Here is a 24,809-nt window from a genome sequence, read left to right as displayed (position 1 = left end):
GGAGGAGCAGTGAAACGGGGGGGGGGGTTCAGTCATACTGCAGTGATGTAGATTTTTTGTTTTAAGTTGGCCCTTCCTCCCACTGGTGTGCAGGATGGTTACCTAGGTGGCCTTGCAGTGGTGCTGAGAGGAAGATGCCCCCCACCTGTGTGGTAGTGCATCCCCCTGTACCTGTTCTGCTGTAGTAGTAGCTTTCATCCAGCCCAGGTCTTGCAAGGTGGCTGCACCCACAGCACAGCCACCCACCCCCATGAAGAGGTGAGCATACAGCACACTTGTCATTCATGTTCACCAGTCCAGCTTCAATAGGCACCTAAGACTCTGATCAGACTTAGATTGTAGTTGGGGCCTTATGCCATAATTATACTCAGAAGCTGGTGAAGAATGGTAAACAGCCCAAAACTATAAACACCAAGAGCATGAAGGATGGTGGATGACTGCCTGTACTGCAGCAGAAATTGTGTTTTTTGAGAAAATGCTGTAATTGTGTGTGTACTCTTAGAGCTGTATGATTTCACAGTAAGATTACTGTTACATTTTTTTAATGTGGGAAGAGTACTAACCTGAGAGGAGGCTCTAGCATGCCTTGCAGATGGCGCTGGCAAATTCTGTCCTGTGCTTGGACTGTATATTTTGATATGATAGGAAGAGGTCCATCTTCTGTAACCAGATGGATCATTGCCACAGGCATTAGAACAACTTGGCTAATAAACATTTTCTAGATTCCCAGGATCCTTCTCTCCTTATACTGTGCAGCATGCATATTTGACTCTTTAGACTCTTCCTTTTTTCTGCCATGCTTCATGTAGGGTTATTTTTCTCTTGCTGCAACTTGTTTTTGTGCTTGTTTTATTTCATGAAACAGCTTAGAGTGAATTTTTTTAGGTAGGATTAGTTTTCTTTATTGGGCTTAGGGTGTTTTCTTTTAGTGTCTGTCCATGCTTTCATTTAGAAAGTGTGGTATTGCAGCTAGTGACAGACGGGTGCTGTCCCTTATTTATCTAGATGAGAGGGACATATCACTTGATTTTCAGGTTTTCCTTTTGCCAGTATTTTAACCAGGCCAGTAGACCCAAGTGTAGAAAAAAGAGGTAAGGCAAACCTCACATTCCAAACCTTGTTGATTGTACATTTTTAGTCCGAGAGCCATCTGGCTCATAACATTCATTAGTTAAGAAAATTTGCATGCAGTCTTCAGTGTAAAGAGTCTTTAACCGGTTAAGCCAACTAGACTTCTTTTCCCAAGTTAAAGAAACCACAATCTTTACCTAAACAGGTTTCTCTTTCTCCTTCACTTGTTTCTAAAATGGCAGATTCTTATGTAAAGTAAATGTTGCTTATGGAAGCTGTTTCTAGTGCTGCAAAGTCTGTCAGGATTTCTGCTTAAATAATTGAGGAGTCCACTAATCTAGCAGCCTATTGTGGTTAGGCATATCTAGTTTAACTGCAGGTTGGTTGCTTGTTCATTTCACTTGTTACAACAACTAACTGCAAACACAGATAAAACAAAAACACTTGATTGAGAAAACCACTTTATAAAGCAAAGCTTTCGGGTAGAACCCTTCTTCAATACTAATACATAGAATACAAACTCTCATAATATTTTCTTATTCAATGAATCTTTGTATCTTCAGCTCACTGGGGTAGCTATGGGTACCTCTGTAGCTAATACTTATGCCAACTTGGTCCTTTATCAGTGGGAGAAAAATAACATCTATAGTGATAAGAATCAGTTTCTTAGCAAGGTATGCTTTTATCAACGTTTTGTGGATGATTGTCTTATGATATGGGATGGCAGTTTGAATGAGCTGAATGATTTTTTGAACTATTTGAACTCAGCTACGAATTTTTTGAAATTTAAAATGGAAGCATCTGATAATACTTACTATAGTTTTTTTGGATGTTAAGCTGCAGTTATGTGAAGGCGTTATCCATACTAGTGTACATAGGAAAGATGTATACTATGGTAGATACATCCACTACAATAGTATGCATGTTTCACATGTGTTTAAGGGTATCATAACATCTCAATTCAGTAGAGTGAGTAGGTTAAATACTAATGATACTGTTTTTTTATTGCAGTTAGATGAGATGTTAGAAGATTTAATATCTAGTGGGTATGATATGCACTTACTATCAAGTGTGAGGCACAAAATCATAGCGGATAGGAAGACAACTTTGAAACCAACCTTTTTAGAAGGCATGTATAATTTGGCCACTAATGAAAATAAAAATGAAAATAAAAATAGAAATAATAATTTAAATTTAAAGTCAGTTGTTAGATATGTTACTTCTTTTAATGTAAGGACGAGTCATATCAAACAAATTATTCAGAGAAATTGGGTTATCCTTATGGCATCAGCTGAAATAAAGGGTATTTTAGGTGATAAACCATCCTTTGCACATAGAAATATGAAGACCCTAAAAAGTATGTTATGCTATAAGGACTTTAGTAAACCCTTGCCTATGTCTATTTCAGCTAACCCTGGTACTTTTAAGTGTTTTAACTGTGCATGTTGTGCTGATATTATTAATAATGATAGTAGTGCATTTGAACATCCTGTTAGTAGTAAAATCTATAGATTTAAAGTATCTGCAACCTGTAATTCATCTTTTGTGGTTTATTTAGCTACTTGTGTCTTGTGTTCTTCTTTTTATGTAGGGAAGACCACTCGTAAACTAAAAGAGCGCATTACTGAACATAAATCGGAAATTAGGAGATGTTATGATAGAAATGCGCTGTACAAACATATACTTGTTTGTGGTAGTGAGCATAGATTTGTGTTTAGGGCTATTGATGCTATCTACCCCACGCTTAGAGGTGGTGATAGCAACAATTATCTGGAGATTAAGGAATATGAATGGATTCTTAGACTTGCCTCTGATTCCCCTCCAGGTTTAAATAATATGGTTAGCATCAAACCTGTATTGGTTAAACTACAGCATACTAAATTATGATATATATTTTTTAATGCTTTTTTAATGCTTTCATTGTGTTTCTAAAATGTGTTTTAACATGCATTATAGTATAAGATAATTTTATATCTGTACTTGTTACATTATTATGTCCTTAGATTTGTGATTATAATGGTGTTGTCACATGATTTTGTTGGGCTGCTGGTCATGTCACTGTCGACCTGTATTTAAATTATGAGAGTTTGTATTCTATGTATTAGTATTGAAGAAGGGTTCTACCCGAAAGCTTTGCTTTATAAAGTGGTTTTCTCAATCAAGTGTTTTTGTTCATTTCACTTGTTACCATTGACTATGGTAAGCTGCCAGAGGCACTTCTGAAGATCCAAGATCAGAGGTAAAGAGCTCCCTCACCTGTTCCTTTTCAACAAGGATGTGTTATTTTCTGGAACCACTTTTTCCCCAGTGTCACCCCCTCTAGTATTATTTTAACCAGCACTGCTAATTTAACAGTACTGCTCTTGGCATGTACCATTCTAGGATCCCTTCACTGATGCCTTTTGTGTCTCGGATGCAGTCTCTGCTCCTTTGTTGTCAGGGTTTACTGGCATCAGCACCTGTGCAGTGGTTGGTACTCACGTCAGTAAGAGTTGAAGAGCAAAACAAAAATGTCCCACACAGTTAGTTGAGGACCAGAGCTGCTGTGCTTCTGCATAGTGTACTGTGTTGTCTTTACTAATACTCACTCCTTGTTACAGTAGCTGACTTGCACTTCAAGCAGTGTCTTACAAGTCCAATTAACTGAGTAATGCCACGTGTGTTCAACAGCAACAGTTGCAGTACTGACCTACAGTAAGTGATCGACACATCTTTTGTAGTGCCAGTTGTGCCCTTCTTAACAGCTTGTACCTGAAATAGCAGACTCCTTCTCACCACCTTAACTATGGCCTTGCTCAATAGCGTGCTCAGCTTCCAAGATTCCAACATGCAATTTAAGAAGCAACACCACAAGTCATGACTTTCTGTCCTTGTCTTTACATTTTGTGTCAAAGCTTTGTATGCTTTCCATACAACAGTTCTTATCAGAAGATAAACAAGTTTGAATTCGTGATAGGACAGGTGTTATGATGCCTGGAGCTCCAGACTGGCAGAGAAGGGCATATATGTCTCCTCTTTGATGTCTGCTTCTGTTTCTGAATCTCGTCATCAGTAGTATGAAGTAGTGCATTCAGATCTTTTGTGCCTGTCTACCTAGAAAGTTAACCCTTTTAGTAGCATGTCAGCTTTAAATGCATCAGTGCAAGTAATAGAATAACCAAGAAGCTCAGCAGTAGGAAATATTCTGTCAGTAAGTGGTACAGCTCTTGCTCTCATGGACTTCAGGATTACTTGGATTCTCTGTATGAAGCTAGATTGGCATATTCTTTCATGAAGACTTCACATTGTATGATTATGACACACAGGTTTCCTGCCTGTGCCGAAAGAAACCCATTTACTCTGGGCAGTTTCTCCTTTAATTTCCCTTTCAAGTAGTATAGATTACTTGCATTTTCTTACTACAAGGACTTTCAATAAGATTACTTTTAGTATCACGGTTTGTTTTGTTTGCCTGCTTGCTAAGCCTGCACATTTAGCTCTAGTGAGAGAGATCAAGCTTAACTTGAAATTTGACGTTCACTTAATGTCTCCAGAGAGTAATGCTTCACCAGTGGGTGGCATTAATTTTGTGTTAAACACTGCAGTATTTTGAATCTGTCCATTCTGCTGAAAGAAGTTTTTATCATGAAAGCCTTTTGCTTAGTAGTTATAACTTCTGCCAGAAAATTGATAGGAACTGCAAGAAGTGGAGTGTAAGCCACCTTTAATTATTTTGTTAATGATAGCTGGGTACTCTGAATAAAGCATTCTTCTATGTTTAAGGTGGTATCTGTAAGACCCTGTTAGCTTATTCAGCTCCTTAAACAGTGGGCTTTTGAGATCATTACATATGCATGAATACATTTGGTGTTGCCTGAACAAGACTGCCCTTTTTAGGAAGACAAGCCATTTTTTTGTTTTTGCAAAAGAAGAGAGAAAGTCATTTAAGAGTCAGGATCCAAATGGTTGGGATAATTGCATTGTTATGATGCATACAGCAAATTGTCACAGTGGGTGTGATGATGAACACTGCATCTAGACAGTAACTACATCTCAGTTTTTTTCTCTGCGTGACATGTGCCATAACGTGGCAGAGTGGCTTAGTTTTGTCAGGCACTGCAAAACTTATTTCAGTGAGTAGGACGTGTCATTGGTGGTGGTAGTAGTGGAATGCTTTAAAATTCTTTCGTCACCAAGGAGTAAGTTGTGCTGCTGGGAGTTCTGCAAATATGTTTTGAATAATTAATGAAATCCTATTTCTGGAGTGAGAAAGGCTGAAGGAATGCCAGAAGCGGTATCCGTACCCTTCTGTGTAGGGACCTGTTACAAAGGGCCATGCGATTAAATGGCTTCCCCGATTGCTTCAGGTCCAGATCACATTTGATAGCAAGCTGGTGATCCATTTCAATTTGCTGAATCCAGAGTTTTTATTAGAACTGTCTTCCCAGGAGCTGGTCACTGACCCTTACAGACAGGCCATGGCACTGATCCTCCAGACCACCCCAGTGGTTTCTTCCTTTAAGTCCGTGTCGACCTCTAGGGGCTTGTCTGAAGCAGGACTGGGTAAGAAGAAAGCTCTGTTACAGTTATGGGTTCTGTAGAGAATAAACCAGAAGCTGAAGTAAAGCATTAATCACAAGGTGAGAGAGCTAATGGCAAAGGGGGTAGAGGAAGTAGAACTAATAAATCATTCCAAGGCACTACAAGACCAGGAATAAGCCGGAGTTCTTGTAAAATCCAATTTAATAGAGACATGAACGCACACATTGAAAACCAGCATATTTGTTTAAATCACTTAATCAGATGTGGGTCAGAAAACAAATAATGCCTTTTATAATTCCTCTAAGAAGTAAATTAACCAATGAGAACCATCCAATTAAAAACATCATGAATGCTCATGAATATTCATATTAAAACTATGCATACAATAAAAACACTACATACCATTGAAACCATTATATAAACTGTTCATAAATGTTTTAAAACAGTAAAATACATTTTACAAACTTAGAAAATACATAAATGAATTTATAAAACCCTTACAATGCTTAAATATCTTAAATACCTTAAATAAAATAATTTCTCTTAAAATGAATGCAAAATGATTTGTTAGTACACTCTAGCGGTGAAAATCAAAATTACATCTCAATGTGAAAGAAAGGGAAAAAGCAGAAAGTACACATAACAATTGATAACTTATTTTGTTATCTTATAACTTAGCTGCCCTTAGTTTCAACAGGGGTATGAGGGAGATATTCTCATTTAAACCTGGAGGGGATGTAGCTTGAAGTGTTATTTGCCACCTTAGCTCTTTATATTCTATTTTCTTTTCCCATTGTCCCCCTCTAACATCTTTTTTGACCCCCTCCAAAACAAAAAAGGAATAATTAGCATTGACACACGTTAAAAAATGTTTAAAAAGGGCGTTTGTTTCCTTCCTTTTCTGCATACCATACAGATGTTCGTATATCTTCCTTTTTAGCTTACGTTCTGTTTTGCCCACGTAAAAGGAATGACATACCTCACACAGAGCAAAATAAATGAGGCCATTTGAATCACAATTAAAATATCCTTTACTTAGAACCACATTTCTACTATTTAAAATGACTTCTTCCTTATTCATTATAAACCTACATTGTGAACATCACCCACATTTGTAGGTACCAACTTTCTTCCTACCATTTGCCTCCTTTTTGTCATTTTCTAAGGCATTTTTCACACTTTGTGAGTTTTTGTACACAAATTTAAGTTCTGTGTTGGTTATTTGTTCCAAATCGGTGAGGTTTTTAAATTTGTCCCACTCATCACTGATGATTCTCCTGACTACTCCACTGTTAGCATTATATTCTAGCACCATTGCTTTACTAAATTGATTCTGCTGTGAGGAGTCAATCCAATGGTTCTCAACTGAGGGCTGACCAAGGATAGGTTTATATTTGTCATTTCTACTTTCCTGTACTTGTTTTATAATTTCTTCAAGAAACTCTTTTGGATAACCCTTTGCTGAAAACAATCCCTTAAGAAAATTACACTCATTCAAAAAATCATTTGTATCAGAGGTCATACGGCTTTGCCCTTTTACAATATTTTTCTTGTAATGAGATGGGTGAGCACTGTTGTAGTGCAAATATGAGTTAGTAAAGGTGTTTTTCCTATGCACCTTTGAATTAAACCTGTTATTTTCTGTATATATTTCTATATCTAGATATTGTAGCTTTTCATCAGAAACATTGAAGGTAAATTTGAGAAATAGGGTCGTAGTATGTATAAGATCAATACATTTCTGAATTCTGTTCTTATTGTCCACCCAAAACATGCAGATGTCATCCAGGAACCTGTTATAGAGTCTCCAACAGTTCCTATACATAAGAGTCCAGTACATATTTTTCTTCCCATTTGGCTAAAATTAAATTAGCATAAGTGGGTGCACATGCAGCGCCCATTGCCAACCCTCTAACCTGTTGGTACAATTCTCCTTTAAAATAAATGAAATTGTATTTTAAAACTAATTCCATCAGGTTAAGGCACACCAACCTATCTGCCTTGGGACATTTCTGTCTCCTCAAATACAATTTCTTCTACTATCTGCATCCCTTCAGAATAGGGAATGCATGTAAAGAGGTCAATGATGTCAGTTGTAATAAATGTTAAATCTTTGTTGAACAAACCATTATGTACACTCCTAAGAAGATCCCAAGAATCTTTTAAAATATTTTTCTTTTTCAACCAAATATTTTTTAACTTAGAATCTACCAGTTTAGCGAAAGGTAGTGTTTTGGACCCCTCAGCTGAGACTGTCGGTCTCAGTGGGGGTCCCTTTCATTTTTATGAGTTTTGGGTATTCCAGAGATTGTAGAGATCTTAGGTTTCTCAACCTTTAGATAGTTATAGGTACTGACATCTATTAACCCTTCCATTAACAGGTCAGAAAGAACCCCATCTAGTCTACTTTAAGAAATGTTTACTTGATTTCTTGATACACTTTCATATTTGTCTGTGTCCATAAGTATTTCATTCATCTTTTGAAATACTTCTTTAGAGTGTGCTAACAAATCGTTTTACATTTATTTTAACAGAAATTATTTTATTTAAGTTATTTAAGATACTTAAGCATTGTAAGGGTTTTATAAATTCATGTATGTATTTTCTAAGTTTGTTAAATGTATTTTACTGTTTTTAAACATTTATGAACAGTTTATACAATGGTTTCAATGGTTTGTAGTGTTTTTATTGTATGCGTGGTTTTAATATGAAGATTCATGAGCATTCATGATGTTTTTAATTGGATGGCTCTCATTGGTTAATTTACTTCTTAAAGGATTATAAAAGGCATTATTTGTTTTCTGACCCATATCTGATGAAATTTAAACGAAAATGCTGTTTTTTAATGTGTACATTCATGTGTCTATATTAAAGTGGATTTTACAAGAACTCCAGCTTATTCTTGGTTTTGTGGTGCCTTGGACTGATTTACTGGTTTATGTTGGTACCTTGTGGCTGTTTTTTCAAATTTTCTTGGTTTATTTTGGCTATGGACTGTGAATCTAGCTCGGAGATAAAAGGGAGGAGTGGTAGTGATGACGTCACACTAACGAGAAAGCTGATTGGGTCAGTTAACGCAATTGATCTCGTCACTCCTCTCAGCCAGTTGATGATGGAAACGATTGCAGGAGGACTGGGTGGGCGGAACCAGGAAGCCCAGAGCCAGAACAGTTCAAAACGGTGCGAAAATAATGGGAATAAAGTAGATTCAAGTCAAATAGACATTTCTGGTAATAACAGGCGAAATGGAACTAACAGCAATGAATTTTTACTGGCCCCAGCTATTTTAAGGGGTGATCTGGGTTCTACCAGTGGCAGGAATGATTCATCCTTGCCTGCAGGACAAAATTCAAGGAATTATGCTTCAGCTTTAAATACTGGGAATGTAGACTTAGACTGGTTACAAGTGAGCTTTTCAGCTAAAGTTAAGGACAATAATATCAACAAAACAGGTACTAATTTACAAATTAATGATTCTTATAGAGTAAAATTAACTAAAATGTCCAAACTTTTGTTAAAGTATAGGACACTTGACATAGAAAATGAATATTTGAGACAATGTATAATGGAAGAGATTGTGCCTATGGTTTTGAGGGTTTACAAATACCCAATGTATTACCTGACAGTGTATATCACAAAGAACTTTTGGAAATATTAACAGGTGTGGGTTAGAAATATTAAAAGCCGTGATTAAGGACAATGATAGGCAGAAAGAAGTTAACAAGGAAATTGATGTTTTGAATGAACAAATTAAAAATTATTTAATTTTCACAATTCCTGATGAAAAAGAAAAATATTTTGTCATAAGGAATGAGGTTGATTCTAAATGTGAAGATTTAATAGAGGAAAATTAAAAAATTAGAAAGGGACATTTACGAGTACCACCATAACACTAGTTACCCTAAACCTAAAACAAATGATAGGTTTGACTACGTTAGGAATTATGAGTGGAATGAGAACAATGCAATGGATGAGAATGGTGAAGATAGGGTGCAGATAGGGGAACATGTTAATGAACTTGATGGTTTTAACGAAGGAGAAACTTTATCAGAAAACAGAATGGTAACTATTATCAACAACATTTTCAGAGAGGGGAAAAATGAGGGAGGGGGAGGTATTAGAATTGGTTAATACACCCCACCCTGACTTAGATGAACATTATGACCCTATCAGGCAGGATGAAAGTAATAGGTACAAGTTTTTAAAGTTTAGTCAAATTGAACTAAAAGATGAACACTTTAGTCTGTTGTCAAAGGGTATGAAATTTATTCCCCAGAGAAAGGGTGACTTAACTAAAACACTGATGTGAAACTGTTCACCAAAACACTTAATTTAGGTTTAATGTTCGGTCAAATGAACAACATTAACAGGCCCATTAGTAGAAAAAGCACTATTAACCCACCTTTACACATCCCCAGATCCGTAATTTTGAACGGATTTTAGAATCTGAAATTAGAAAAGCCATGCCAAAAGTTAATTATAAAAATAACATAAGCACAATTGAAAAAGTTAATTTGGATGAGCTTAGATTGAATAAACACATAAGGGTGATGAAACCAGACAAAGGTGGGGGGAACGGTACTAATAGACACTGTAATATATGAAGGAAAGATGAAAGAAATACTTATGGACACAGACAAATATGAAAGTGCATCAAGAAATCAAGTAAACATTTCTTATAGTAGAATAGATGGGGTTCTTTCTGACCTGTTAATGGAAGGGTTAATAGACATCAGTACTTATAACTATCTAAAGGTTGAGAAACTTAAGATCCCTACAATCTTTGGAATACCCAAAACCCATAAAAATGAAAGGGACCCCCCACTGAGACAGTCTCAGCTGAGGGGTCCAAAACACTACCTTTCGCTAAACTGGTAGATTCTAAGTTAAAAAATATTTGGTTGAAAAAGAAAAATATTTTAAAAGATTCTTGGGATCTTCTTAGGAGTGTACATAATGGTTTGTTCAAAGATTTAACATTTATTACAATTGACGTCATTGACCTCTTTACATACATTCCCCATTCTGAAGGAATGCAGATGTTAGAAGAAATTGTATTTGAGGAGACAGAAATGTCCCGGGCAGATAGGTTGGTGTGCCTTACCCTGATGGAATTAGTTTTAAAATACAATTTCATTTATTTTAAAGGAGAATTGTACCAACAGGTTAGAGGAGTGGCGATGGGCGCTGCATGTGCACCCACTTATGCTAATTTAATTTTAGCCAAATGGGAAGAAAAATATGTACTGGACTCTATGTATAAGAACTGTTGGAGCCTCTATAAGAGGTTCCTGGATGACATCTGCATTTTTTGGGTGGACAATAAGAACAGAATTCAGGAATGTATTGATTTTATACATACTACTACCCCATTTCTCAAATTTACCTTCAATGTTTCTGGTGAAAAGCTACAATATCTAGATATAGAAATATATAAAGAAAATAACAGGTTTAATTCAAAGGTGCATAGAAAAAACAGCTTCACTAACTCATATTTGCACTACAACAGTGCTCACCCATCTCATTACAAGAGAAATATTGTAAAAAGGCAATATGTAAGGGCAAAGCCGTATGACCTCCGATACAAATGATTTTTTGAATGAGTGTAATTTTCTTAAGGAATTGTTTTCAGCAAGGGGTTATCCAAAAGAGTTTCTTGAAGAAATTATAAAACAAGTACAGGAAGGTAGAAATGACAAATATAAACCTATCCTTGGTCAGCCCTTAGTTGAGAACCATTGGATTGACTCCTCACAGCAGAATCAATTTAGTAAAGCAATGGTGCTAGAATATAATGCTAATAGTGGAGTAGACAGGAGAATCATCAGTGATGAGTGGGACAAATTTAAAAACCTCACTGATTTGGAACAAATAACCAATACAGAACTGAAATTTGTGTACAAAAACTCACAAAGTGTGAAAAATGCCTTAGAAAATGACAAAATGGTAGGAAGAAAGTTGGTACCCACAAATGTGGGCAGTGATCACAATGTAGGTTTATAATGAATAAGGAAGAAGTCATTTTAAATAGTAGAAATGTGGTTTTAAGCAGTAAATAATATTTTAATTGTGATTCAAATGGCCTCATTTATTTTGCTCTGTGTGAGGTAGGTCATTCCTTTTACGTGGGCAAAACTGAACGTAAGCTAAAAAGGAGGATATACAAACATCTGTATGATATGCAGAATAGGAAAGGAAACAAACACCCTTTTTAAACATTCTTTAACGTGTGTCAATGCTAATTATTCCTTTTTTGTTTTGGAAGGGGTCATAAAAGATGTTAGAGGGGGACAATGAGAAAAGAAAATAGAATATAAAGAGCTAAGGTGGCAAATAACACTTCAAGCTACATCCCCTCCAGGTTTAAATGAGAGTATCTCCCTCGTACCCCTGTTGAAACTAAGGGCAGCTAAGTTGTAAGATAACAAAATAAGGTATCAATTGTGTACTTTCTGCTTTTTCCCTTTCTTTCACATTCACATTGAGATGTAATTTTGACTTTCACCACTAGAGTGTGCTAATAAATCATTTTACATTAATTTTAACAAATTATTTTATTTTAGTTATTTAATATATTTAAGCATTGTAAGGGTTTTATAAATTCATTAATGTATTTTCTAAGTTTGTAAAATGTAGTTTACTGTTTTTAAACATTTATGAACAGTTTATGCAATGGTTTCAATGGTTTGTAGTGTTTTTATTGTATGCATGGTTTTAATATGAATATTCATGAGCATTCATGATGTTTTTAATTGGATGGTTCTCACTGGTTAATTTACTTAAGAGGATTATAAAATGCATTATTTGTTTTCTGACCCACATCTGATGAAGTGATTTAAACGAAAACGCTGGTTTTAATGTGTGCATTCATGTGTCTATATTGAAGTGGATTTTACAAGAACTCCGGTTTTTCTTGGTCTTGTGGTGCCTTGGACTGATTTACTGGTTTATTTTGGTACCTTGTGGAAGTAGAACTAAATTACAAAAGAAGCAGGTGGAGAGACTGTTTAGAGAGTAGCTAACAAGAGAGGAGAGGGGGTTTAAGCAGGGGGTGTTACAGGAGCATAGCCAGTGGCTGCTAAGGTGGTGTTTTAGTAGTGCTTTGAGTTAGTCATGTGAGGGTATGTTCCTTAAGGTTTCTGGGAGGGAGTTCCAGAGTTTGGCTATATTGTGATAGAGGGAATCGCCATGTTGGTTGTGGGACTTGGATACCTTAAGACTAAGTAAAAGATTGTTGGAGGATCTGAGAGCTCGATGGTTGGAGTATGGTTGAACTAAGGAGGATATGGCAGAGATGGTAGATTATTTTGTGGGTTAAGGCTAGATTGAGAGACAGAAGGTTGAGTAGCTGTAGCCAATTTAATGCTGAAAGTGATGAGCAGTGATGGAATGTGAGCGGGAGGTTGGTGGAAAATTTAGTAATTTTATGGTAACATGATTGCAGTTTATTGAGGTCTGATTTCCGGTGGTTGGTAAAGACAGTGGAACCACAGAGAAGGTACTTAGGAAGTGTGTGCTTGCAGTGGCAAGCCTGGCATTGGGTGTTAGGAATGGTCTGGCTCTATACAGGCTACCTAATTTGATGTGGACTTTTTTGATGGTTTGGGCAATATGAACGTCAAATTTGAGATATTTGTTTAGGTAATACCTAAGAGGTTTTGTGTGGTTAGTGGGGGAAATTTTGGTACCATTAGCAGAGGTGACGGATAGCGGGATTTGTGAATTTTTGGCGTTTTTTTGCTAAATACTATAACTTTGGTTTTGTTGGGATTTAAAATGAGTTGGTGTTGTGAGAGCTAGGATTTGATGTCCTGAGAAGCAGATTGCATTCTAATTTGGAGATCTAGGATGGAAGGAGCAGAATAGATAGGGGTAGAATCGTCAGCATACTGAAGTATGGAGGCACGCTGGGCTGTTGTCCAGAGGTTATTGGTGAATATGATAGAGGAGTGGACTGAGAATGGAACTTTGGGGGACTTCCACAGAGGTGGGGAGAGTGAGGTGGGGAGAGTGAGGTGTCCCATACTGTGGCCTGTTGATGGTTAGAAAGATAACTGTGGAACCCGGTTAGTGCGGGTGAGATGAGGCCATAGGTGGATAGTTTAAGAAGGAGCTGGTGGGACACTGTGTTGAAGGCTTTAGACATATCTAGAAATAATAGACGTGACCTGTTGTCCTTTGTTCAAGTGTTGGTGGATGGAGTTAGTAAAGGCAAGGAGAGCTGTACTAGTACTGTTCTTTGGCAGGAAACCATGCTGAGAGTTGAAAAGTAGGTTGTTAAGGAAGTAGTTTAAAAGTTGATTGTGGATGCATTTCTCTAGGATTTTTGCAAGGGGGGAAGAGGATTGCTATGGGGCGGAAGTTTTTCCTTGGATGGGCCACCTTTATGAAGTGGAATAATACGAGATATTTTCCAAATGCATGGGATAATACTGTTCATTGACAGAGTGGTTGATGAGTATTAAGATGTGATATGCAATTACAGGGGCTGTCAGTTTCAGGAATTCATTAGGGAGTTTGTCAGCAGCTCTGCAGCTTGGTTTGAATTTGGACAAGAGAGTTTTTATGTAGTTAGTTTGTACAGTTGTGAAGAAGAGGGGATTGTGACTGACTATAGAGGGGCTAGGGACGGTAAGTGGCTGAGCTGGTTGGTTGTCCAGAAGGAGGTTACTGCACTGATGAATTGTGTGTTAAACTGGGTAGCTATGAGGACAGTGTTATTAGAGGAGGATGGGGGGGGGGGTTGACCCGGGTTTAAGAGTTGATTGCTACAATGCCAGAATTGTTTGGGGTTGTGTAGGTTTTTTTTGCTGACAGGAGTGGAAGTATGCTTATTTGTCACTTTTTATTTGTTTTTTTTTGTTTTTTTTTTAAGTTTCTTAGCTGTTGATAGTTGGTTAGGTCTGAGTTTTCCCTAGATGTATGATATTTTGACCAGGCATTGTCTCTGCTTTGAATTAGCAATTTGGTACTTTTGGACAACCATGGGGGAGGCTTGGTCCTAACACTAATTTATGTAGTAGGGGCCAGCTTATTGCGTGTAGGAAGGAAGGTTTCATTTAAGTACTGAACTGCATCGTCTAATTGTAGAGGGGCCCAGTTACATTGCTGTAGTAGTAGGTGGAAAGTAGTGAGGGAGAAAAGTTTTTTGGTAGTAATGTGTTTGTAAATAATGTTACTTTCTGGGTAAACACGTTTTTATAGAGAAATGTTGGGTAGTGGTCACTGAGGGTGTCTGGTAGGCATCCGGCTAAGTGACCTTGGTTGGGTCTGTTGGTTAGGATCTAGTCTAAAGTAGAGTGCGTGTTGGAGTGTTTATTGATACGAGTTGGGCAGTTTATGGTCTGGGTGAAGGAGAAGAGATTAATAAAGTTGGATGGGTTGTTAGTAGTACAGGAGAGCCAATCTAAGTTGAAGTCTCCCAGAATAAATGTTTCTTGGGTGAATTCAGTGGATGCCCAAGAGAGTAGGTGTTCGATACTGGGGAGGTTGTTGCCAGGAGGGAGGTAGGTGGCTATAATAACTATTCCTTTATTGGGGTTGATTTCAAGGTGGGTGAGTAATAATTCAGAGTTGGGAATAGTGGGAGGCATATGGTTCAGTTGAGTTATTTAGAGGTTTTTTTAAACATTACTGCAACACCCCCACCGGTTTTGTTGAGCCTATCCATGTGTATAATGTTGTAGTCTGGTGTTAGAATTTCTGTATCCTTAATGTGGGGCTTTAGCCAGGTTTCAGTTAACACCACTATATCTGGAGAGTAGTTGGATAGGGTAGCATGTAAGTCATTGGACTTGTTTAGGATGCTACAGAGGTTGAGATTTAAAAGGAGTAGATCTGAGTTGGAGGATTTTTGGAAGGGATGGAGGGGGATGTGTGTGAGAATATGATGGAGAGGTAGTGGAATTTGTGGAAGATAGCATGTGCTTTGCATTACAATTTATGGGTCCTGGGTTGGGGTGGATGTCCGCATTTTTATGTGAGTGATGGAGTAAAGTAGATGGAAAGTTGTTGTGTCTTTTGGCTTTTCCCGGTTAGGGGTCGCCACAGCGGAACTCCGGTCCACTAATGATTGGCAGTAGATTTTTATGTGCAGAGTTGCTGGCCCTGATGCACAACCTTCAACGAAGGCACGCCCATTCACGCATGTCTCCACACAGAAGATGATCTAGCTGAGAATCGAACAGGGTAACGTCTTACTGTGAGGCAACAACGCTACTGCAGCACCACCACCGCAGTAGAAGTAGATGGAAAGTAAGTTTAATAGTTGTGAGGTATTTTGGAAATGAGGCTTTGGCTTGGTGGGTGTGTAGGAGTTTGAAGGGCGAGAGAAGAGAGGTTGAGTGAGTGAAGAGGTGAGGGCCTATGTTACTATAAGTTGGTACTGAGGGAGGGGGCAAGAGTGTGGGAGAGTGGGTGATTTGAATTATATGACTTGTGAGTTTAAGGAGGTAAAGTTGTAGGATAGGAATAGGAGTTTGAGAGAATGTATAGGTGAGAATGGGTTTAAGGTAGTTTATTATGGTGTGGGAGTTTGAAGGGGATGGGAATAAGCCGAGAGTAGAGGGGAGGAGTTTGCTTCCTGGGAGGAGTGGACAGAGGGAAGGAGCAGTAGTGAGGTAGGGCAGGGGATTGTGGGAGGTGAAGGGGATAGGGTGGTTGGGAGGGGGAAGTGGTTAGGCTAGGTATAAATCAAATGAAAATGGGGGGGTGTGGGAATGGGGGTAGGGTAGGAGAGCAGAGTGAGCCAGAGACAGGATACAGCGCCCTTCAGAGACAATCATCCATGTAAGGCAGACAGTTGAGGTTGTACTAGAATAGATGGAGAGAGGTAAAGACGAGCTAGTGAGTGAGCAAAATCAAGCAGCAGACGGGCAGTAGTGTGTTGACCATAGGTATCTGCTGCAGCGGTTAGGTGGGAGGAGAAGAGAAAGAAGTAGAGGGAAAAAAATGTTGCTGGGAAGTTGGACAGTGATACAAGGTGTGTAAGGAGTAGAATAAGCAGGGGCCAGGCACAGGACTGGGGGATGGAGAGTAGGTTCGGGGACAGAGTAAGAAAGAGGTAACCAGGGGCAGGAGAGGAGGTATACAGAGGTGTATAGGGTACTGGGTGGGAGAGCAGGGAGCAGAGATGGTCAGCTGGTGCAGATAACACTGACGATTAAAGAATAATAGGGGGAATGGAGAAGGTAAGTAGAGTTTAAGAGGGTGCTAGGTGTCTGGTGATAAGCGGCAACTACTGAGGGCAGGGTTCACCCGAGCAAGTACAGAGTAAATAAAAACAAAGACAGCCAGCATACATACATTGCCTTGTAGGACAGCTCAAGGGACAGCCTCAACAAATCTGAATTGGCTTTGGTCAAGAGATTGTAGATTACCTGTGCCCTTATTTGATTTATTCCTAGCAATCCTTTCCATAACTTTACAGATGAGGCTGGTTAGACTTGTTGGTCTTGAATTTCCAAGTCCACTGAAACTCCACCTTTATGCAGGAGATATGGCAGTTGCTGTCCGCCATTCGTCTGGCATAAGGCCTGTTTGGAGGCTGACATTGAAAAATCTCTGAAGGGGGTCTTGAGAGGTCATGTTTGATACTGGCCAGCATGGCATTTTATCTGGCCCCACAGAAACCATGCTCTTGGAACTGGATAGTACCTTGAGTATTTGTTCATGGGAAGTTTGAGGGGGGTATAGGTATAAGATACGAGACCTGGGAATGTAGTGGGGGGGGGGGTGAGGGTAGAGCTAAATTAATCTGCTAATAGATTGGCTATGTCTTCTGGGTTTGAGTAAATATGTGATATTTGCTGTTAGCTCTGCACACTGCTGGGCATTGTTTCTAAGGTATCTAACATAGTTAAAGTTTTTTTTGTTTGCCCTTTGTGTGGATGGCAGTTTATCTACTAACTGACTTTGGTTGATTAGATCAGCTCTGGATTTCCCTATTAAGTTTAGCAAGAGATTTTTTTTAATATACATTTTATGTGCGTTATTTTATTATATACCCTGTTTGTTTATTTTTGGGTTCCACGGTAGGGTTTATTTTTGAATTTGGCTTTGTATTTACTCCAGAAGTGGAGAGCAGCATCTAGACTTTGATAGTAAAGGGATTATTGAGTTGAAATGGAATATTTAAATTTAGCCAGGTCATCACTTAGGTTTAGTAGATTATCCTTGGTATAATCTTTGAATGCCAAGGGTATTGAAGGATGATTCTGGCTTCAGTCTTAAGGTGAATGCGACTGAAATGTTTTCTAATTTTTTTATCAAGGAGCGAGGGAGTTACAATTGGTAGGATGCAGAGCTGTCCCACAGTTGTGAATCTTATTTGTGTTAGTCCGTTAGTCTTGTACTTATGGACAGGGTTGTGGCTACTAAGACGTGCTCACAGTGAGGGCACTAAATTCAGTCCTAAGACACGTTTTATGTGTGGTGTGCCTGGGTTTAGAGTACCTCCAGGCTTTCTGCGAGATTTGTAGGGCCTTTCGGCCTTGCTTTATTCCTTGAGAGCAAAAATAAACTTATTCTAAAGGTATTATCTTGATTAGTTTGTAGGACAAGTCTCAGGATGAAGTTAGCTACAAGTTGAAGGTAAAGAAAAGGACAAGAATAGAGAATGGGAAAGAGAGAGAGAGAATAAAGGGGAAAATTGAAGGATTCTCCTGTGGTCCCCCCCCCATGAAGATGTTGAAACCTTCTCCATCTGTCAAGGGATCAGCTCTTAAGTCTTCACTTTCACTACCCATTAGTACTTGAAGTCATTCTTGTACCTGACAAGTCTTCAGTGTAGCAGCTGATGCACTGAAGAGGGAGCTCTCTGTTCCTCTGCTTTTCCTCTCCTCTTCCACATTCTCACGTATGCCTATCAGGACTTAAACGGACTTAACTAGAATTGTATTATGAGGGCCTCTGTCAGGCTTCATATAGAAATGGGTATCATCTCATCCCAGGCTGGCCCAAAGACTTCCATTACTTTAGCACCTTCTGTAATACTTCTTGGTCCTGGTGGTGTCAGAGCTGACCTCAGAACCAGTCTTATGTTTCTCATACTGATCTGTGCTGCAGTAGCCTTAGGTGTACTGGTTATATCTGCTAAGAATAGCAGCCAGGCATCTTCCATGTGCCTAAATCAGCTCGAGTAGAGATGAAGAAAAATATTTTGGGCTCAAAGCCTTTCAGAGCTTTCGTGCAGAGATTGTTCCTCTTAATAGTCCGCTAACATAGTTCCACTGCTGCAGCATTTGCTGATCTCTGCCTCCGTATCATTCATGATACACTGGAAGACTACCAAAGCAATAGCGTAGAGGTGGAGGAACCCAGATTCTGTGCAAAACATCAGTAGCAAACCATGCTCTGTTCCTGGAGTGCATGCCTACCTTTTAAAGCCTGGAAAAATACAGAAAAAAGTCCAATATGCTGGATGCTGACACTTCTGAAAAAATCATTTGCAGCAGCTGCTGCCTTAGCTGAGTGCACATTAACCTGACCTTGCAAAGTATTGCCTTGGTGGTCTTGTCAAAAAGAACTCCGTCAACCAGCCATTTAGATAACTTTTTTTTTTTTTTACTAAACTGTCTAATACCTCTAGCATAACTTTATTTTATTTATATTTGTTTACCAGAGTTGTGCACATAAATTCCATTCAGGGGTGGGGGAGCTTTATGCTTTTTCATTTTATGACAGAAAGTGAACTTTTTCTGTGAAAGCAGTAGTTTCAAGCTAGGGGATAAAAGTTTGACTATCATTAGTAACTTTTAAACAAGAGTTTTTCATTTTACTTTTATGGGGGAGGGGGTAGTTTAAAATTAATTTAAAACTATTTTCCTTGGTAAACGTGTTTTACTTTTAGGGGCAGGGTAAGTGTTTAACATGCTTTTCATTGTGTTTGGTGGAAATTTTTTTTTTTTTTTTTTTTTAATATTACCAGTCTCAGTGACTACAGCTACTGCTGCCAGTCTTCCTCAGGAATCAGGCATTCATTTTGACTTTACATTGGAAAAGCCTAGCAGTTCCTCTGTTCTTCCTCCTTCCAGCCACAAAATAAATAAAATGGTTTATGATTCTGAGGAAAGTGTGGCTTCTAACGGTCCCTTTGAAAGCTTCTCTCCTGAAACAATTTTCAGAATGAATCCGTTGTTTCAGGGGACACAGAGTGAACTACTCTCTCTAAAGAAGTATTATGATTTACTTCAAACTGAATTTCCTAAACCTGAACCTAAACTTGTTATAAAAGAAAACTTTTATGGCAATTGAGGCTGGATGCCTTTAAATGGCCAGGTCTTAATGAAATGTGTTCTATATCCTGTGTTCTTAACATTAAAGCTTTGAATAGACTATTTTAATAACTGGTTTGTATTGTACAATTTTATAAAAATGTGTGTGTATGTGTGTTTATATATTTTTTATATATATATATATATATATATATATATATATATATATATATAAAATATAAATATGTGTATACACATTTTTTTATAACAAGTTTAGGTTAAGGTTAGAAGAATGGGAACTGTAAATCCTATGTAGTTAATTTTACTGTTTTTGCTCTAACTTCAGGTGATACTAGCTTGTTTATTTGCTTAATTAGTTGAAGCCACTGATTGCTTGATGTATTTAAGTTGTGCTTATTTTGGCTTGATTCATCTGAAGAAGTTCACTTTTAGTTGGACGAAAGCGCTAATGAAGTTTATTTCGGAACAGTTGCCTGGTTTGTCTATAGCCATTAGCCTTTTTGTTCCGTTGTGTTGCAAGGCTTATCAGGTTGACAATGCTGGAAAAAAAGGCACCGTGGGTGTGGACATTGTTTTAGCCAGTATTTGAAAAACTAGGTGCAGACCATCCCTGGCAAAATAGTGTGGTCTGTCTGCAATATTCTCCCAAGCTGATCAATATTGGATCCCCTTTTTATGATACTAAAGACTAACCAATTACTTAAGTCAATTAACTTCTGTTCATATTGTGGCATCATCCTTGGGGAAGGAAGAATGATGCTCAGTGCTAATCTTCTACCAGCCTGGTAATCGCAGTCTGAGAGATCCTGAATCTCAAAATGAGGGTAACAGTTTCTGCATTTAAACTGAGGTGTTCATGATGAACGGACTAAAGTTTCAGGTAAACAGAGTAGGCTTTTGTTTTCTTTGTGTTTTTCTGTTTGCATCTCTCACACTTCTCTCCTTTCTGCTCCTCTTCCCTCTGTATGCGGTCAAAATGGCTACATCTTATCCAAACAGCTCTGTTAAGCATAATTCCATTTTCTATCCATATTTTGACTTTGTGAACAGCTTTTTTAACTAAATGTTGTAGCATATTTTGCATCTATAAATATTGGCATGTTTTATAGCATATCCTTGTAACTGTAAATATGCTTTATTCGTTTCTTATGTGATCCTGTTAACCTGGGCTGTGCCTGCAAATGGTCCGTTGAGTTCAGTGCACAACTCTGGTAAACAAATATAAATAAAATAAAGTTATGCTAGAGGCATTAGACAGTTTAGTAAATGGCTGGTTGACGGAGTTTTTTTTGACAAGACCACCATGGCAATACTTTGCAAGGTCAGGTTAATGTGCACTCAGCTAAGGCAGCAGCTGCTGCAAATGATTTTTTCAGAAGTGTCAGCATCCAGCATATTGGACTTTTTTCTGTATTTTTCCAGGCTTTAAAAGGTAGGCATGCACTCCAGGAGCAGAGCATGGTTTGCTACTGACGTTTTGCACAGAATATGGGTTCCTCCACCTCTACGCTATTGCTTTGGTAGTCTTCCAGTGTATCATGAATGATACTGAGGCAGAGATCTGCAATTATGAACAATAGTACAGGTGTGTGAGCATATTCACCATAGCACTGCAAGCTCAAATCCATGAATCACTACTGCATTTATGGATAGGCTCCCTCCAAGAAATTTTAGATAGTCTCTAAATAATTTGGGGTGAAATGCCACAGCTCTGTTCTCACCTCCATCTTCTCTCTTATGTTAAGGAGAGACATCACTTCTCAACCTTGCTAGGTCATCTTCCTCCGCCCCCACTCTGCTAGGCTGGACAAGCACATTTGCTGTTAACTTGCTTCTTCACACAGAAAGAATTGAAAATGTTGCAGCATGCCCTCTGTTATTTTGGTGAGTGTCTTGACATCCGTTGCATGGGATAAGAGGAGTCCAGCTATATTCTAGGGATATACAGAGCATCTGGAAGTCAGGTCAAATGAATAGGCACTCATCTTGCAGTTAATTATTAGATATTGTGAATGATATTGTGTAGCAGTGATCCTCTTGTGTAAAAATCTGTTGAGTATGCTTACACAACTGTACTTTGTGTAGTGGGTTGGGAGCACTGAAAATGCTTTGAAAGAAATCTTTCTTACATTTTAGTCATCCAGTAGTGGAGGTGCATACTGTACAGTTTAAAACTGAAGCTCCAGCTCATAGTGTTTAAACCTGCTGTTAAAATGTATGTCAAGTACAATCAGGTTCTCTACTAGTTTTTTTTAGAATAGAAAATTATCGTAGTTTATGGGCTGAGCCATTCTCATCTGTTGGATTCTTTGTGGTTCACTTTCAGAACTAACTTGGTCATTTTCATTTGCAGCTGTCACTTCCAGAGGGTGTTACAGTAGAAGTGATTGTCGTGAGTGTAATCAGTGCTGGACATGTGTTTGTTCAGCAGCACACCCACCCTACTTTCCATGCACTACGCTGTTTAGACCATCAGATGCGTTTATGTTATTCTCAACCTGGAATACCAGCCATGCCGGCACCAGTAGGTGAGATCCGTTCTCTCTTCTAGCTAAATTCTGTCAAATAGAGTTATTCTATTAGAAAAGAGAAATACTTAACTCTTTTTAGCAGTTTTTAATGCAAGTCAGTATTGTGTATAGTTCATGGCCCTGGTTAGGAAGATGATGTGTCTGGAATTGAATTTGATCAGATCTTGCCGTTTTGTGTTCTTTTGCATGAGTGGCTTTAAGAAGGCAACCTTTCATTATTTTTTGGTCCCTTACCTCTACAGGTTATCTAACATTGTATCATTCCTCCCCCAGATAGGCCATTTGATTGAATGATGAGAGATGTGAAAGGAGATATTATTTAGTGGCTGAGGAAGGATTTGTATTCATTTATTTATTTAATGTTGGGAAATGTGAACTTTGGGAGAACTGCTCTTCTTTCAGGATGTTGTAAGGAAATAAAATAATTTTTATGCAGTGCCTGTACACATGTTTATTTAGGTGTATAGATGCCATAAATAATATAGCTGTGTCAGCTTGATGGCACAGAGGTGGGGTGTCCCTCTGTGCTGCTGGCAACCAGATTTTGATAATGGATTTAGACTACTGGTACTCCTGGGTGGAGGAGGGATGGAGTTGGATAAGATGAAGCAGTCAACAGCCAGCTCTCCTATTCCAGGGAACTGTTAAGGAGAAACCCAGTGCTGATGTGATCTCTAGAAATCAGTAGCCTTGCAGGTCATCTCTCGGTGCAGTTATTATGTCCTGACATTGTTGCACTAGCTGCCCTTACTGCTAGGATAAATGCCCAACTAGCACATAATGATTGCTTCCAGGCTCCACTCTGCTGATCTTTGGCAGATCCCTTGAACCTGGGGCTAGTAGAAACTAGACCACTGAGAAGTTGGTGGGTTCACCTGGGGAAAAGCTACATTTGGGATGGTGAGTAGAACCAGTTGGGGGCTGTGGGGATGGACCAGTGGAGAAGCTGGGGGACGGACAATCCTGAGTGAGGTTGGGGGTGTTGGGTCCATAAAACATTTCCTCTTTCTCTGATATCTGTGGTTTCAAAATATTGCTAGAGTCATTATGGAGAGAAATGTGTGACATCTTTTCTGCTGGAAACATTTCATAATACACAGTTTACTCTCCATATTTAGGTTGTTCTCCAGCATTTGTGATTTTCCTTTTCATTCAGAAAAAAAGTGTGTCATTGTCAGCCTAATAGTTTCATTTCATTTCAGTTTGGACTTGTTATATATCCACTGGTAAAATGAACCACTTTGTAAGTTAGATGGTAGTCTTTTTCATGTTGTTTTTCCCTTGGAGTTAATTCAATTGGTAACTTTATTTTTTTAACTGCAGTTGGCGTTATTTGTGCAGCTCCTGCAGCTGATGGTGCTTGGTGGCGGGCTCAAGTTGTTGCCTATTACAAAGAAAGCAATGAGGCTGACATTAGATACGTGGACTACGGTGGTTATGAAAAAGTTCAACTTGAAGCACTACGCCAGATCAGGTTTGCATTTTGCTTTATATCCACTGTTATTCACATGTTCTCCTTTAAATCTGAAATCATTTCTTGTCTGACAGGTGCTAAGATTTTGTGATGAGGTTGATTTTTTTTTCCATGTTTCTTCTGCCATTTGTCCCTTGCATGATCAGAATCTATTTTCTGTTCTGTTTTTGATTGATTGTTGTATTGGTAGCATCCAATGTTGCTTAATTTTGTCTGATTCAATTGTGGGTTATTGGATCTGATGGCATCTGATCTTTGCACTGACCAAGACTTTGCTCCAGAGCTCTGACTCCTCTCCTACCCATAATCCTCCACAGTCCACCTCAACACCTCAGATCTCATTTGCCAAGGAAGATTTTGGATGAGTCTTCGAGGGCTCCATTACATGTTGACTTATTTAAGCCTACATATTCTTTTCTGCCCCCTCACCTGTAAAGTGCTTTTTTTTAGATTAGAAATAGTTGTTCTCCAGTTAAGAGTTTTCATATTTAATAATAAGTAGATTACTTAGATTAGTTAGGTTTGTTAGTATAGCATTTTTTACACAAACTTAATAGGTAGTTTAGAGTGATGTTTTGTAATTTTTTACATAGTGTTTTTTCTACTGAATTCATTTTACATAATTGTTGGTGTATTTAGATGTTCTCTCAAACAGGGTCTGATATGTCCCAGAACCAAGGATATTATGTAGTCCAATCTTGCCTTCATTCTTACCCGTGGGTTTGGAGCTTAACGTCGGCTCTGAATCTGCCATACTCTAGCTCAAAGTCTTCAATTGGCTCGTGGCTAAGAGGTATCCCATCATGCAACAGGTATATTCCCCAGATCTCATTTTCTGCTCATTATGCTCAGACTTGGTCTCGCTTTTGGCCGTGGCTAAGTATACTGTTTATAAACTTTTTATAAACTTTTGACTTGTTGCTCAAAAAAAGTTATTTTCATAGCTCTGTGTGTGCGGTAGTGGTGTTATACTGCCTT

The 24,809-nt window shown here is 38.4% G+C and overlaps 1 protein-coding gene across 2 annotated transcripts in view; it reads left to right on the top strand.

Annotated features, from left to right (window-relative positions):
• The window catches only part of LOC122787746, a 963,913-nt gene that overhangs the window by 494,819 nt on the left and 444,285 nt on the right, over nucleotides 1-24,809 (top strand). For both annotated transcript variants that reach the window (XM_044054634.1, XM_044054635.1), the window contains 2 exons: nucleotides 22,180-22,354; nucleotides 23,681-23,831. In XM_044054634.1, coding sequence (XP_043910569.1) covers nucleotides 22,180-22,354; nucleotides 23,681-23,831 — 326 coding nt within the window. The remainder of the gene's footprint in view (nucleotides 1-22,179; nucleotides 22,355-23,680; nucleotides 23,832-24,809) is intronic.

The sequence above is a fragment of the Protopterus annectens genome, chromosome 13.part0 (genome assembly GCF_019279795.1).
Source record: "Protopterus annectens isolate FY-2018-M chromosome 13.part0, PAN1.0, whole genome shotgun sequence".
Taxonomy (NCBI): Eukaryota; Metazoa; Chordata; order Ceratodontiformes; family Protopteridae; genus Protopterus; species Protopterus annectens.
This window is presented reverse-complemented; position numbering and strand designations above follow the sequence as displayed.